This window comes from Pygoscelis adeliae, unplaced genomic scaffold (assembly GCF_000699105.1).
Source record: "Pygoscelis adeliae isolate BGI_AS28 unplaced genomic scaffold, ASM69910v1 Scaffold119, whole genome shotgun sequence".
Classification (NCBI taxonomy): domain Eukaryota; kingdom Metazoa; phylum Chordata; class Aves; order Sphenisciformes; family Spheniscidae; genus Pygoscelis; species Pygoscelis adeliae.
Genome location: NW_008825560.1, coordinates 199,119 through 214,726, shown reverse-complemented (window position 1 = coordinate 214,726; position 15,608 = coordinate 199,119). Strand labels below are relative to the sequence as shown.

Below are 15,608 nucleotides of genomic sequence, written 5' to 3'. Positions count from 1 at the left end.
ACACAGACATGCCTACAACAAAACTCAAAATACCCACAACAAAAATTAAGACAAGGGACATAGGGGCATTTTAGCTTCAGAGAAAGAGAAATGCTAGATGCCATTGAGAGAATGGATCCTGTATTGGCCATAGCTGCATAGCAGACCGAAGGAACAGCTGCAGAACGCTTTAGCTTTTCCTTTCTATAGTGAAGGTGGCAGAAAGTTGTAGCAGCCCCCAGAGTAAAATGTAAAAGCAGATTTGAATGTAGCATTAGTGAAATTAAACAGCTTTCTAGAACAACTCAGGTGACATGAACATAAATGGGGGAGGAAATGTTTTAGGAAGAAAGAATTTATATCACATTCTTTCTTTATGCCCACTCAGTAGTAACTTGTCTTAGTCTTACCATAGAGCAACAGCACATTAAATGTATCTGAATTAACTATCAGGCCATAACATTAGTAGACATTGTCTGGAGTCCTAACAGCACCATTGGTAGGTGATACCAAACAACCTAGTTCCAGAACCAAAAGGGCAGGTGGAGAGGGAGAAACAGACCAAAAACTCAACAAAATACACAAGCATCTCACCTACTTATGCCAAAACTATCATCAGATCCAACAATCAGGAACTGAGACTACTGGTTTTGTACCAATTCCATAAGTCAAAGACCACAGCAAACTGCTACTATTTTATGAAGAGACATATTAAAAAACCTCAGCACATAAGAGGAAAACCTGCCATATTTTGCATGACAGCTATTAACAACACTAACAATTTCTCATTAGTAATAAAGCCTTGCTGCTATTGGAAGCTCAAATTAGAGCTCAGATCTTAATTTTCCCATTTTGCCATTAATTAAGAATTAAAGGATGAAATTGGGTACCAATTTAGTGCAATCCAAAGGCAGTAAAAATATGCCAAGACACACAAGAACTGACAAGGTCTACCTTTTTCAGAAAAGTTTAATTTTGGCAACAAACTTTACATACAAATATTGCAAAGCAAGAAATAGAACAGGGAAGTTCTTTTGCCTGAAAATTGCCTTCAGAACTTCTAAACAATTCAAAAGCAATACCAGTATTTTAAAAGACTGCAAATATGCAAAAAATAAATTTGCTTAAAGTTTGGCCTCAGTACTTTAGAGGAAGTTTAGGAGTTTGCTCCATTACACAGTTAGATGCAGATAATTTGTAGCAGCTATTTTAGATCATTAGGGAAAAAAAGTCAATAGGATAAGAAACAGCTATACATCCTGGATTTCCACTTGATTTACAGAGCCTCACATAGAAATTGTAGCAGATTACACTCCTATCTTCTATCTTTTGCTTTGCATGCTTCCTTTATGATTTCAATGAGACAATGGAATTATTTTGTATTTTTCTCAGTGTTTGCATTCTGTTTTATAATTGCACAACAACTGACTTCACACATGCATGGGGTAGACTAGTCATTTTAATGAATCAAGTATTTTCCTTACTGCAAAACTGAAAATAGTCATCTATTACATTAATCCTTCATCAGTGTAACATATTTGTATCAATCATATCTGCTCTTACAGCATTTCTGTCAGTACCCTCTGTTTCCAAAAATGCAACTCCAGAAGAGCTGCAATGGTTGGTTCCGCACAGAGAACAGTCTTGCAAAAAATCTTACCTTTGTCTATATCTGTTGTAAGATCTTCACTTGAACTCTGGGTCTCCACATGCTTAACTATTAAAAAGAGGAGAGGAGGGAAAGGAAATGTTCAAATGGAACAATACCACACACAAATCTGAAGGCAATCAAAGGTGAACACTTACCTTTTCTGCACTTCTCTTTAAGTACACCATCAAGTTTTCCCTGTTAAAATTAAATAATAACTTTTCATGCCATACATAGTTTGCAGAGCATCTACTCTTGCATGACATCTAAATCAACATTTCAAAGCTCATGCTTCAGTTCGAAAATTTCTATCTCTTAAGGTGAATTGCTCAATATCCCCAACAAATGTAATTTTACTATTTCAGTATCTCTATTACTAGTAACTTCCTTTTTTACCCCCAGAAATACTAAAAGAAGCTTCATCCAAAAGACCAGGAAAGTCTTACTTGTGCCTTCTTTAACTCCTTTTCAAGCCTTTTCTTTTCAGTTTTCAGTTGTCTGAAGTCCTGTGTATGCTTTGTTGCAGCCTCTTCAAGAAAGAGAACCAAAATTCAAGTTAGAAACTATGATATAAGAGACAACTAATTTAGGTAGTATTGGTCACTAGTTTGCAAATCAAATAACCAGAAAAAAAATAGGTAGTGTGAAATACAAATCTGTTGAAGTTATATTTTGGCTCATTAAGACAACAACTCATGCATACAAGTATGTTGTCTTCCACTGCATAATTACTATTCTGAACTACTGAAATACATTTATTACTTTTCTCACTTACATGCAAGAATGAAAAGTGGGTCATATTGTACTGATACTGTACTGTAGAACAATATACACTACGTGAAAAAAGGGAATAAAATTAAGAATGAGGTGCAATGCTTTTTTTATGTATTTTATTCTCTTATTTAGAAGAGGGCTCTGGTTCAAAGATGAAAACACCATAACATTAGAAAGATGTAGACAGCACTCAAGACTAATAAACAGAGAAGAGTAACTTATCTATTAATGTCTAACAGACACCTGGGAAGAGTGTAGATGGGTAGGAATAAAAAGTACAGGGCAGGTAAATGAGGATTGAATGTGAGGTTCCTAGGGAAATTCTCAAGCAAGACAGATACTTGAGAGAACTCCTGAGAGATCAGCTTGGTTACTTATACATGGACAGCAGAGAAGACAGATGGAACTTGCCTGCTGATCAGATCAGGTCACAGAAGAGGGCATATCAAAAGAAAGAGCATTAAAAAGGCAGCTCAGGTGGTAGGTTGACAAAAAACAATCATGGGAAAATTTCAGATTGACAAAAGATACCAGGCTAAAATACAGGGTCTGGGATATTTAATGAACCCATAGAAGCACAAAACAAACTAGTTTGTCCTAGGTCCAATTTGAGTGACTATCTCACAGTATTTTGTTCTAGCTCTGTCAGAATTTGAGTTTTTGGGGGCAAGAGGATATAAAAACCTCCACTCCAAAATGGTCATCAAAATAGACCCCCTGTACCTGTACTTTGCAGTAAGATTTGGGGGGGTTCTAACACTAAGATACCAGTCACTCGGTTCACTGTACTTTAAACTGCGGTAAGCACAGCTGTAAGTATGTCATGAATGAAAGTATTTGCCTTGCCAACTAACAGTACCACAAGTTAAGTATCAGAATGCTTTATGCATATCCACCCTCTACTAGCAAAACAAGAAAAACACAGTTCCATGAGGCAAGTGCTTTATCTCTACTCAAATACAAAACAAACAAGCAAACAAACCAACCAAAAACCAATTGCCAGACTATTTAAAAATCAGAAAACATGTGTCAGGATCACTACATATTTAAATATGATTATAAACATGACTAGAAGAATCCTGCCAAGACTATTAGAATGCTGGAGCACATGCCCTGTGAAAACAGGCTCATTGAACTAGACTTAATTAGCTTGAGAGGAAAAAAAAAAAACCAAAAATACTTAGAAGGGATCCAAGAGTGGCTTTCCTGTACCTACAAGGAGGTATCAAGAAGATGGAACTGTTCAGTGGCGCATGGTGGGAGGATGAGAGACATCAGGCATAAGTTGAAACAAGAGCGTTTCCAACCAGCTATTAAGGAAAAGCTTTTTCACCATGAAGACAGCCATGCAGCGAATCAGGTTGCCTGGACAGGCTGGGCAGACTCCATCCTTTGAGGTTTTAATGACCAGAAGTTCCCTTCCAACCTCATTTACACCATGTGCCTAAGATACTCAACAGAAAACATTTTGCAGGAGGGCTGATGTAATTCAGAGACTAAGCACCACACATAGTACTGCCCTGCCTTGCTCCTTGGGGCCTCAGAGTTAGAAAGTTGCAGTTACTTCTTTGGATAAAAAAAGGAATCAAGAAATGGAGTAGTTCAACAGCACAGTAACACAATGTAGAAAGTTACCTTCAAGTTTCTTCACTTTTGTTTCCAGTTTCTTTCTCCTGTTAAAAAGAAGGCATTAATACATCATTTTTGTATAGAATTATGTTGCATGAAAAGCCAGGGAAAAAAAATAATCTAGCCATTTCAGAGGAAACCCACTTCCTAGACCCAGGACCTGTGAGACCAATGTATCCCTGAAGTTGAAAACTTAAATCAGTGGCATGTTGCTGACATTCTCACACAAACAGCTGTATCTGTTACAGAGGTAGAGTTTGCTCTTAAGAGAGTCAGTCCACTAACCCAGGTACATAAATATACCTTCAGCTACAACTTGGAGTTACAAACACAACCCAAGAAAAATGGCTTCCAGTTTTTGCATTTCTATGATGTAACGCAGGCAGGTTAGTTTTACTCCTTAAAAACAATTAAGCCTTACTTACAATCAATAAGACCTAAGCAATGAGACAATCAGAAATAGCCTTCAGGATCACTTATGTCCCACAGCTTTTTGTTCAGAATATCCAGGTGTTTACGAAAGCCAAACCAAAACCAAAAAAATTATGCATCTTGAAGAATTTTGCCTTCAGCATTTTCAGCCCTACCTTATATGTAAAACATACACAGAACTGGAAAATAAAATAAAAAAAGTAAACACTTCTATTATTTCCTTCTGCTAAATCCCAATATCCCAGAAGCAGTTTTTAAACTCTTTTGATAAGTAGAGGACTCTGTCCTGACAAACACAAGTTACCAATGCTCACTGATCACTTTCATGAAGAACACAGTTCGTCCATTCCCCATATTAAAACTTGTATAATGGATTGAGATTTACAGCCTAAGCCTTTCTGGATGTGCGAGCTTTAATCATCACTTCAGACATTAACTAGAATACATTTGAAAACCCACTAGGAAACAGGACGATTGACCGCCTTTGGCATGTTCAGTAGTCAAAGCATTTATACTACAAATAGATTGGTGCTCTTAGGCCTTCACAGCCTGAACAGGTTCATACTTAACTCTCTCTATACTCAGATGATGGCTTTGACAGTCAAGCCATAGGTGAGAATTTCAGAAAAAAATCCTCATAATACATCTTTGCAGAAAAAAAAAAAAGAAAAAAAAAGGGGGGGTTGTCCTTTGAAAAATAGCAGGTAACAAACTTCTGTTTCTCTGTAGATTATCTTCTGACCAATGCACAGAAGTACTGCATCTACAATGTATGAACATCAGAAGCAAGGACAGGCGACATGGGAGGACTACAGAGATGCTGTTCACCATTGTAGGGAGAAAATTCGTGCGGCCAAAGCTCAATTAGAGTTCAAGCTGGCCAGTACTCTAAAGGACAATAAAAAGGGCTTTTTAAAATATTAACAGCAAAAGGAAGATCAGAGATAACATTGGTCCATTACTTGATGAGGTCGGTCACCTAATAAATAGGGACGTAGATAAAGCAGAGACGTTTAATGCCTTCTTCACCTCTGTCTTTAACACTAATGATGGGCCCTGGGACCCCCAGAGCCCTGTGTTGGAAGACCGTGACTGGGGGGATGATAAACTCCCAGCCGAACCTGAACTTGTTCAAGACTTGCTGCTCCAGCTGGATGCATGTAAGTCTATGAGGCCTGATGGGATTCATCCCAGGGTACTAGAAGAGCTGGCCGATTGACATCGCAGGACCTCTCTCCATTACTTTTCAGTGCTCTTGCGAGCCTGGAGAGGTCCCAGTCGACTGGAAGCTGGCAAATGTTGTCCCAATTTTCAAGAAGGGTAAGAAGGAAGACCCTGGTAATTACAGGCCTGTCAGTCTCACTTCAGTGCCAGGTAAAATTATGGAGAAGGCTATTCTGGGAGTTACTGAAAAACACTTGAGAGACAATGCAGTCATTGGTCATAGCCAGCACAGGTTCACGAGGGGAAAGTCCTGCTTAACCAACTTAATTTCCTTTTATGACAAGGTCACCCATCTAGTTGACCAAGGGAAGCCAGTAGATGAGGTGGTTTGGGATTTTAGTAAAGCTTTTGATACAGTCTCTCACAGTATCCTTCTGGACAAAGTGTCCAGCACACAGCTAGACAAGTCCATAATACATTGAGTGAGCAATTCGCTGAGGGGTCGGGCTTAAAGAGTTATAGCAAATGGCATTACATCAGGCTGGTGGCCAGGCACCAGTGCAGTTCCCCAGGGCTCAATTTTAGGGCCAGTGCTCTTTAATGTTTTTATATATGATCTGGACACAGGAGTCAAATGTGTACATTAAGTAAGTTTGACAATGATATGAAATTAGAAGGAGCTGTGGACTCACTCAAGAGTAGAGAGGCCTTCCAGAGAGATCTGGATAGACTAAAGAGCTGGGCAATCACCAACCAGATGAAATTTAACAAGAACAAGTGCCAGATTCTCCATCCGGGACAGGGTAATCCTGGTTATATGTATAAACTGTGGGATGAGAGGCTGGAGAGCAGCCCTGCAGAAAGAGATCCGGGGGTTTGCGTTGATGGCAAGTTGAACATGAGTCAACATCGTTACCTGGCAGCTAAAAGGGCCAACCATGGTGCATCAAGCACAGCATAGCTAGCTGGTCAAGGGAGCTGGTTGTCCTACTCTACAGTGCACTGGTGCGGCCCCACCTTGAGTACTGGTTGCAGTTTTGGGCACCTCAATACAAGAAGGACATCAAACCATTAGAGTGTGTCCAGAGGAGGGCGACCAAGATGGTGAAAGTTCTCAAGGGCAAGACTTAGGAGGATCGGCTGAGGTCACTTGGTTTGTTCAGCTTGGAGAAGAGAAGGCTGAGGGGTGACCTCATCACAGTCTACAACTTCCTCAAGGGGGGCAGTGGAGGGGGAGGTACTGGTCTCCTCTCTCTGGTGACCAGCAACAGGACACGAGGAAATGGAATGAAGCTGCATCAGCCGAAGTTCAGACTGGACATTAGGAAAAGGTTCTTCACAGAGAAGGTGGTCGGTCACTGGAGGAAGCTCCCTAGGGAAGCAGGGCCCCAAGCCAGTCAGAGTTCAAGGAATGTCTGGATGATGCTCTCAGTCATATGGTTTAGTTTTAGGTAGTCCTGCAAGGAGTATGAAGTTGGACTCAATGATCCTTATAGGTCCCTTCCAACTCAAGATAGAAATTCTATGATACAAACAACTAAGAATCTGAATAACCAGAGCACCGCTAAATGCCAACGTTTATCATTGCAATGATATTTACAGAAGAAATAGTTACTTTTACAGGTGCAGTAGTATGCTGACTAATTTCATCAACACATGCAGTTACATTAAGAAAGAAAATAGGTAGATGCTAACTCTAGTCATTCACAAAAAGCAAGGTTTGTAGATGATGCATTTGGACAGAACTCCTCTTATGCTACGCAACTCAAGCTCCTATCTGATCTAAGATGCATGCACAACTTCAGCTGACAGAAAGCTATGTAACAGAAGTTGCATTCAGAAGCAGAATACATAATTATAATCTACCCAAACTGCAAAACCCATGTGGTTATATTTGTAATACTCAAAAGCTGAAAAATATAAACAACTGTCTGTCATATTTATTCCATCCTTAGAGAGAATGTGATCTTTTAATTTAAATGAGCAACCTTACTTCTGTAACAGTCTAACATTTTGAGTATTTCTTTTGAAGCTTGTCTGTAGGAGTAATTTCATACCTAAAACCTTCTTCACAGTGGACATGCGTATTTGTGTCAAGTTATCACGCTTGTTATAAGCTCAGAATTGGGGAACTGCCATCCCTGTAAATATTCAAAATTCAACTAGACAAGGTCCTGAGCAACCTACCTTTGACACTGGCTCTGAATGGCAGACTGGACCAAAGGACTTGAGATAATTTTTGACCTAAATTATTTTACAGTAACTGTAGATTAACATTCATTTTATGAGCAATTCAGTAGAATTTGGCTTCTGAAGAAACTCAGCTCTCAAATTACTGAACTCATGTGACCTACTACTTAAAATGGCCTCAGCATCAAAGTTGATAAAATAGCTATAGCATCACAGAATGTTTGAGGTTGGAAGGGACCTCTGGAGGTCATCTTGTACAATGCCCCTGCTCAAGCAGGGCCATCTAGAACAAGTTGCCCAGGACCATGTCCAGATGGCTGCTGAGTATCTCCAAGGACAGAGAGGCCACAACCTCCCTGGGCAACCTGTGCCAGTACTCAGTCACCCTTCACAGTAAAAGGAGCGTTTCCTGATGTTCAGAGGGAACCTCCTGTGTTTCAGTTTGTGCCCATTGCCTCTGGTCCTGTCACTGGGCACCACTGAAAAAAGTCTGGCTCCACCTTCTTTACACCCTCCCTTCAAGTATTTATGGACATTGATAATACCACCCCAAACCTTCTCTTCTCCAGACTGAACAGTCCCAGCTCTCTCAGCCTTTCCTCAAGGGAGAGATGCTCCAGTCCCTTAAGCATCTTTGTGGCCCTTCACAGGACTCTCTCCAGTATGTCCATGTCTCTCGAGTACTGGGGAGCCTAGAACTGGACACAGTACTCCAGGCGTGGCCTCACCAGTGCTGAGCAGAGGGGAAGGAGCACCTCCTTCAGCCTGCCGGCAATACTTTGCCTAATGCAGACCAGGACACCATTGGCCTTCTTTGCCACAAGGGTACATCACTGGCTCATGCCCAACCTGGTGTCCAGCAGGATCCCCAGGTCCTTTTCTGGAACTTCAGAAGTTTCCTGTCAGCCCATTTCTCTAGCCTGTCAAGCTCACGCTGGATGGCAGCATGCCCCTCTGGCCTATCAGCCACTCCTCCCAACTTTGTGTCATTTGGCAAACTTGCTGAGGGTACGCTCTGCCCCATCGTGCAGATCACTAACAAAGGCGTTAAACAGGACTGGACCCAGTATGTGGTCCTCCTTCTCCTCTCCCCCCAGGGTACACTGGCCTCTAGTTACTGGCCTCCAACTAGACTTTGCGCCGCTCGTCACCACCCTTAGGGCCCGGCCATTCAGCCAGTTTTCAATCCACCTCACTGTCTGCTCTTCCAGCCCCTCTAGCAACAGCTTGAGGGGCTATAAGGCTTTTATGAGAGACAGTGTCAGAGACCTTACTGAAGGCCTGGCAGACACTAGCCACTGCTCTCCCCTCATCTACCAGGCACATCTGTTCATAGTAGAAGTTTATCAAGTCAGTCAAGCATGACTTCCCCTTGGTGAAGCCATGCTGACTACTCCTGAGGAGTTTCTTGTCCTTCATGTGCCTGGAAATGGGTTCCAGGATGAGCTGCTCCATCACCACCATCCCAGGGATCGAGGTGAAGCTGACTGGCCTGTAGCTTCCTGGCTCCTTCTTCTTGAAGATATGAGTGACAGATAGGAGATAGGCGATATATCTCTATTGACACAGTATATGGCCAGCACATTAGGGTGGTCGGTTCCCTCTTAAGATGCAGTTAGCAATGGGGTAGCTCCTCTCTGCTGCTCTTAGATAGGATGATGTGCTGAAGATTCCTTTAAGCTCACAGGACATAGAGTACCTATATGCGAAATAAGTGCAGTCTGGCAGGAGAAGTGACAACAATGCTAGTCTGCTTGTACAATCTTTTGGATGATAGTGGCTTGCTGCTGTGCTTATGAGTACTGTATGTTTCACAAGGCATGCAAAGATACTAGGGTATCTCATTTGAGAGATGCTTCAGTCCCTTGATCATCTCCGTGGCCCTTCATAGGACTCTCTCCAGTATGCCCATGTCTCTTGTACAGAGGAGCCCAGAACTGGACACAGTACTCCAGGTGTGGCCTCACCAGTGCTGAGTAGAGGGGAATGATCACCTCCCTCGACCTGCTGGTAACACCAAAATAGCTTAGGAACACCAAACTTAGAAGTTATAGCCAGTTTACAAGGAAGGAAGTAAGGAGTCACCAGTGGGAGTCCCACTGGGATGTGTGCTGGAACACATCAGAAATAAAAGCTGACTACAAAAAACAGCAGAAGGGTCTTAGAATTTCAAGCTACTAGAGAGCAATCATTGGTGTTACTAAATGCAAAGTGATGCACATTGAGAAAAACAACCACAACTACAAACTCACAACATTCAGCTGTATATTAGCTGGTTCTCTTTTGAGAGCATAAGTACCTTTCCATGCAATACTGAGAAGTCACAGTTCCCTGATACAGGTGATTTAGAGGCTAGGAGTATAACAGATTAAAAAGCAATTAGACAAATTCATTAGAGAGTCCATCAAGAGCTGTACGACATAACACACACACGCTCCAGGCAAGGAAGCCCTTGAGTGACTGGTTACTGGAAGAACAAGCTTTGGGAATTATCAAGGCACAGCTTCACAATATTCTGTGTTATGGCAGCAAAAATGGCTTCTGCATTTTTTGGCACCAAATCCCTCCTGACCATTTCCAAACATGGTGGACAGTTCAGGGCCTGCTGAGCTGTTTCTTTAAAAACAGTTATTTTAAGGACTGATTTTAAGTGCAGATCACTTCGGCAATATAATTTATATATTAGCCTCAGAGACTTATCAGCACAATGGAAACGGACAGCAATAACAAAAAGCCAAGACTAAGAACCACTTAAAACTGGAGAAACTACAGCTGCTTCTCCAATCTTATCCTGTTCTTAAAAACCTTTGCTGAACAACCACCAAAAGCCACTTCAAGACAGGATAATAATTAAACTAATACTACCTTCCAGAGTGTTTGCTACAAACTTTAAGACCATTCTTCCATCAACTCCCTGTTCTAAGAACCCATAAGCATAAAAAATTTAGCAAAATGTAAAGCGTAACTAGGTAAGGTAAAAGACCAAGTTCTGGAAGAGGTAAGAGGGGGAAAGAAGTGTTGTGAAAAAATGAAGCATCACTCACACAGCATCGCTGTTTACTATTTCTTCTTTAATTTTAACATATTCCAGTTGACTCTCCCGATAAATCTTGAGAGAACTCTGTGGAGAAGGAAAGCACAGTTAAAATATGTCCTTACTGGGGGGGGTGGTGGGGGAGATGGCAGACACTTTACCTATTCTAATGAAAACAGCAAATATACTTTTTTGGCTATGCAATGAGAAAAACAAGCAAGTTGAAAAGTCAGGTTATTCTTCTTCTTTAAAGGCAAAAGTTATAACAAACAAACAAACATGAATAGATATAGATTGATTGGTATCTTCTGAGTATATCCCTCCAACATCTGTCTGGATAGGAACTCAAAGCTGAAGTCAAGAGCACAACTATTATACACCATACATATAATCCTGCTTTTTCTGAAAAAGTGCCATCAGGACATCAGCTACTAACGCTTGCTGAGGGAAGAGGATTTAAAAAACAGTTCTAATATAGAAGAAAAACTAGGTACAGTGACAAGACAAATGTTAATATCCTACCTTGTATCAGCATGAAAAAAAATACAAGAAAGAGGGTGGGGTATTTTTTGCAGAAATAATAGTTAATGTCTAGAAAAATACATGTATTTAGGCGATTTGAACAGTCAAAAGCTTTTCTTCTGTAGACTAAATCTCAGTTAAGGGATGGGAGAGAAATTAGGAATAAACTCAAGTAGCTAATAATGTAAAAGCATATGTTCAAAATGGTAACAGAAGCAAAATCCTATTCTGCACAGACCCTCTTTGCACCTTTTTAGTCGTACAAGTTAAAGAGAGTTCAGTAATCTAATAAGATCAGAACAGAAAACCAAAGGAATTTGAATGTATCTCCTTCCTTCCTAAATAAGGAAATAAAACCCAAATGATCTGATCAAAAATCATAGGCAAAAAGTTCAGGCTTTTGTAGTTCCTATCTGAAACCTGCTGCCATTTAATTAATTTCACCTAAAACCAGAGCTGCCTGTCCCAATGAGCTGGAAATAACAACTGGGCTCATTAAAGCCTGCTTCATTAAGATGATTATTAAATATATACATTTCCTTCAACAGAAGAAGTGCAAGTTATTTAAACCTTACAAGCACACCTTTTTCTCTTCCAACTCTGCTTTCAAGGAACCCAACTCTTCCTGGCACTTTTCCAGAGGCAGGATTTTCTGTAGCATCTGCTCCACTTGGCAACGAAGAGCAGAGATCTCTCTGAAACGGGAAGTTGCCAAAAAACATGGGTGCTTTCAAACTCAATGTTCTGATTTTTCAGGCAAGTGTCCAGAGTATTTTGCCTTCCCCTATGGAAAAATGCTGTGAGAGATACCCAAAGGCTTTTAAGAGTCTAAGTGTCCTCATTTTTCCATCCAACATTTAACATTCAAAGAAAATTCAAGATCTGATTTTAAAACATTAAACTGAGCCTAAAGCTAGATGCAAGCAGATGGCATGTGCCACACTGGAGTACTGCCCAGCTGCCTACACTGAAGTGCCAGGAGTAAGTGTCTCTACATAGAGAAATGTAGAGACTGTGAAATAAGAGCAGAGTCCAACTGCAGGAATTTTCAACAGGCAGGATGGAGTCCGTAAAGATTATATGCTGCCTCTTCCTCTGTAATCAAGTAGAGTAAGCAAGGGCACACAGCCACAACTCTAAGACAAAATGCTTCATACAAATAGGGCCGCCCCAAATACGTTTACATTTAACCACCACCAAAAGATGAGCTCGGCATCTCCACTTGGTCACTTTAGACTCTGATGTAACACAGGGCCAGGAAAGAATTTCACACAGGTATTGCAGAAGGAGGACAGATTTCTCTCCTCATCAAGGGTATCTTTGCTAACTATGGCCTAGGAAGCATGGTAAAAGAAAGGACCATATTAAAAGCTCAGCCTAGACCCAGGGCTGTTGCTGTTACAACATCAGACTCCTAGAGCTGTCCAAGACATAGCATCTTTAGTAAACAGTTTAAATCAAACTTACCGTTCAGCAAATTGAAGCTGTAATCTCTTGTTAAGGTAGAAATTAAAAACAGTTCAAACATCCTTAAGTATATTTCAATCCAATCGCCACTTGCAAAGAAACATCCAATAAAGACTTCCATCCAAAAAACATAGGACTTGCAGAACTAAGCATTTAATTGAAACACTTCAATACATTTGAAGTGAATAAGCAGAGCTGCTTCTGTTACATGAAAAAACTTGAGTCATTCTCAGCAACGCAGGTTTCAAGTAGTCCATATTAAGCCATATATTAGACACAGACGGATCTTAAGTGGATAGTTTTAATTCCAAAGCCTTATTTTTTTTTTTTTCAAAAGCCTATCCAGTCTGTTCTTTACTAGAGGCATCATCCCTTAACTTAAGCCTTAAATAAAAAGCCTCAAGCCCTCTTATAAGAAATGTTGATAGACTAATTCTGTAAGAACACTAATAGAAAAGTAAAGGATATCAGTGCATTTCTGTTGATACTCTGTCAGCAAACGACTGCAAGAAAAAACAAACATGAGACATTACTCATTTTCTCACCTGATTTTGACAATCATGTCTTAGGATACCTTTCCTTTTGCTTTATAGATAAATACAGAAAGTGTAAGATTGGTTTGCATTTTTTTTTTTTATAGTAGTCAACATAACCCTTTTGCTCCATTAAGCCTTTCAAACCTCAAATCAGGCTGCTTTAAAATAGAAAAAAACACCCAACTGGCAATTATATTAATTTGTAGCCATTAACTGTTTGCAGCTTTAAAAAAAAACCAAAAAGCATTATTTAAAGAACACGATATACATATAATGAAAAAATAATCACAAAATCATATCCTAGTTCCTAATCTTAAAAGGATGTTTTCCTAGGAAAGAACACGTAAGAAAAATAGTTCAAAAGGCCCTAAAAGGCTTTAATCTTTACACATTTCTCCTAGCAGCCATTAGAGGGTAACACTTACTCTGATCCGAGGTGTACAGTGGCCCAGGGACAGCACCAAGGAGAGCTAGTCTCTCCTTTCCTCAAACGTTATGGTTTTTAAGAATGGAGAGAAGAAAGGACAGGAAAGAGAAATACCGTGGCAGTTACTCCAATCCAGAGAGCGCTGCATTACCTTCTCTTGCAACAGTTAAGAGTAATCAAGGAAGGCAAAAAAGAAAGGCGTTGAGCTGCAAGTAGTTAAAGAAGAGGTAATTCCCACAAGAAATGTATGCACTGGCAGAGAGAAGAGGAACACAAAGTTTGGAGGTAGGAAAAGGAATATATGGGCACAGAGTAAAGGAACTTTGAGGAAAAGGGTCCCAGTTAAGACAGTGAGGGCTCTCTCAAATACTTTTTTGAAGCCAGAATGCAGGACTGGAATTTAGATTTGCTAAAGCCAGATCGACACATATCTGAGAAAGGGTACATGATAAATAAACCATTACGATTAGGAGACATAGCAAGGATATTAGGCCATAGCACGGAGACATACATAACATATCTATCTCAATACATTATTCCATGCAATCCTATGCTGATGGTTATTGAGAAGAATTGGAAGCAATCACAGAAGAGAAAGCAAACTATGAGAAGCATTTTAGAACCTTACTGTTCTGACTGATGTTCGGCCTCACTTTTTATATTGATATTTAATCCCAACAGCATTTAATGCTGTTAATGCTTAGACTAAGTTCTGTTGAAAAGGTTCGTATACGCCTGTGCTCGACTTTTAGTTCTCATAGTATATTCTTCACAACAGATAAAATGAAATAAATCTCTTCAAAGAGCTGCTTCTGCTAGTATTTGTAATAATATATAAGCTAGTATAGCTATATAAAATAGCCCTGTTTTACCACCTTTACACACAGATGTTTTAGGGCATAAATTAAATAAGTCTTACAGTCTAGATTTAGGACCTGTTTGTGAAGAAGTTACTTCCATTTTGAGGAGGATTTAGTTTTGTGCATTAACGAATATCTACATTCCACAAAACGTATTTGCTGCATTGCTTTAAGAACTTAAGAGCAATAAAAAACAAACCAAAACAAAAAAACCACAACACACTTGTGCACTTGTACTTACTCTCCATCAATCATTTTTTGCTTCAGTGCAATTAATGCGGCTACATATTCATTTATATTCTGTAAGGAAGAATCTCAAGTCGGTAAAGAAGTTTCACCCCAAAACCCAGTACTATACCCTGTAAATAACCCCTAAACTGATTGCTAGTGTTCTACACAATATAATAATCCGTCTTTTTTTCAGTGCTCTTAGTGAACAAGTTAGTAATTCACCAAAAATATATTCATACAAATACGTATAGAAAATGCAGGCTCCACAAGAAAATCTGCATACTCAGATGACGCTTTGCAACAAAAGCTCTTCAAAATTTGCCTTTGCAGTAGATTATGGACTAAAATCCCCGCAGCTTTTTCTCTCAAAATCAAATTAAGCTTTGGCAGAACGTTACCGATAAACAGCATCTAGCTCCTCTGAGCCTACAGATGTCCCGGGTTCTCAATCCACGCTCGCTCTAGGGGTGCCCGAAGGCCTCCTCCGCCCTCCGAACTCTCAGCGGCGCCTGCCCCCCGTTTAAAGGGGGAGCAAACCCTGCTCACAGCGTTGTACCTTCGTCAAATTACTGCAGAAAGGAGGTGAACGGTGGCACTCCTTCCGCCGCACCGAAGCGAACTCAAAAGGATACGCCTAGGAACTCGCTAGCGGGCCCCGCTTAGGCGCGCCGCGGAGACACGAGCTACGCTGCCGCACCTCGCCCGGCAGAAGCTC

General features: G+C 40.4%; 1 protein-coding gene across 1 annotated transcript in view; it reads right to left on the bottom strand.

The window, feature by feature from the left end:
* Window positions 1-15,608, bottom strand: part of LOC103923921 — a 42,339-nt gene that overhangs the window by 10,634 nt on the left and 16,097 nt on the right. The window contains exons 2-10 of the mRNA XM_009332361.1: window positions 14,904-14,962; window positions 13,308-13,342; window positions 12,840-12,858; window positions 11,956-12,067; window positions 10,861-10,937; window positions 4,037-4,074; window positions 2,074-2,156; window positions 1,786-1,825; window positions 1,640-1,696 (exon numbers count right to left, since the gene is read on the bottom strand). Of these exons, the coding sequence (XP_009330636.1) occupies window positions 1,640-1,696; window positions 1,786-1,825; window positions 2,074-2,156; window positions 4,037-4,074; window positions 10,861-10,937; window positions 11,956-12,067; window positions 12,840-12,858; window positions 13,308-13,342; window positions 14,904-14,962 (520 nt within the window). The remainder of the gene's footprint in view (window positions 1-1,639; window positions 1,697-1,785; window positions 1,826-2,073; window positions 2,157-4,036; window positions 4,075-10,860; window positions 10,938-11,955; window positions 12,068-12,839; window positions 12,859-13,307; window positions 13,343-14,903; window positions 14,963-15,608) is intronic.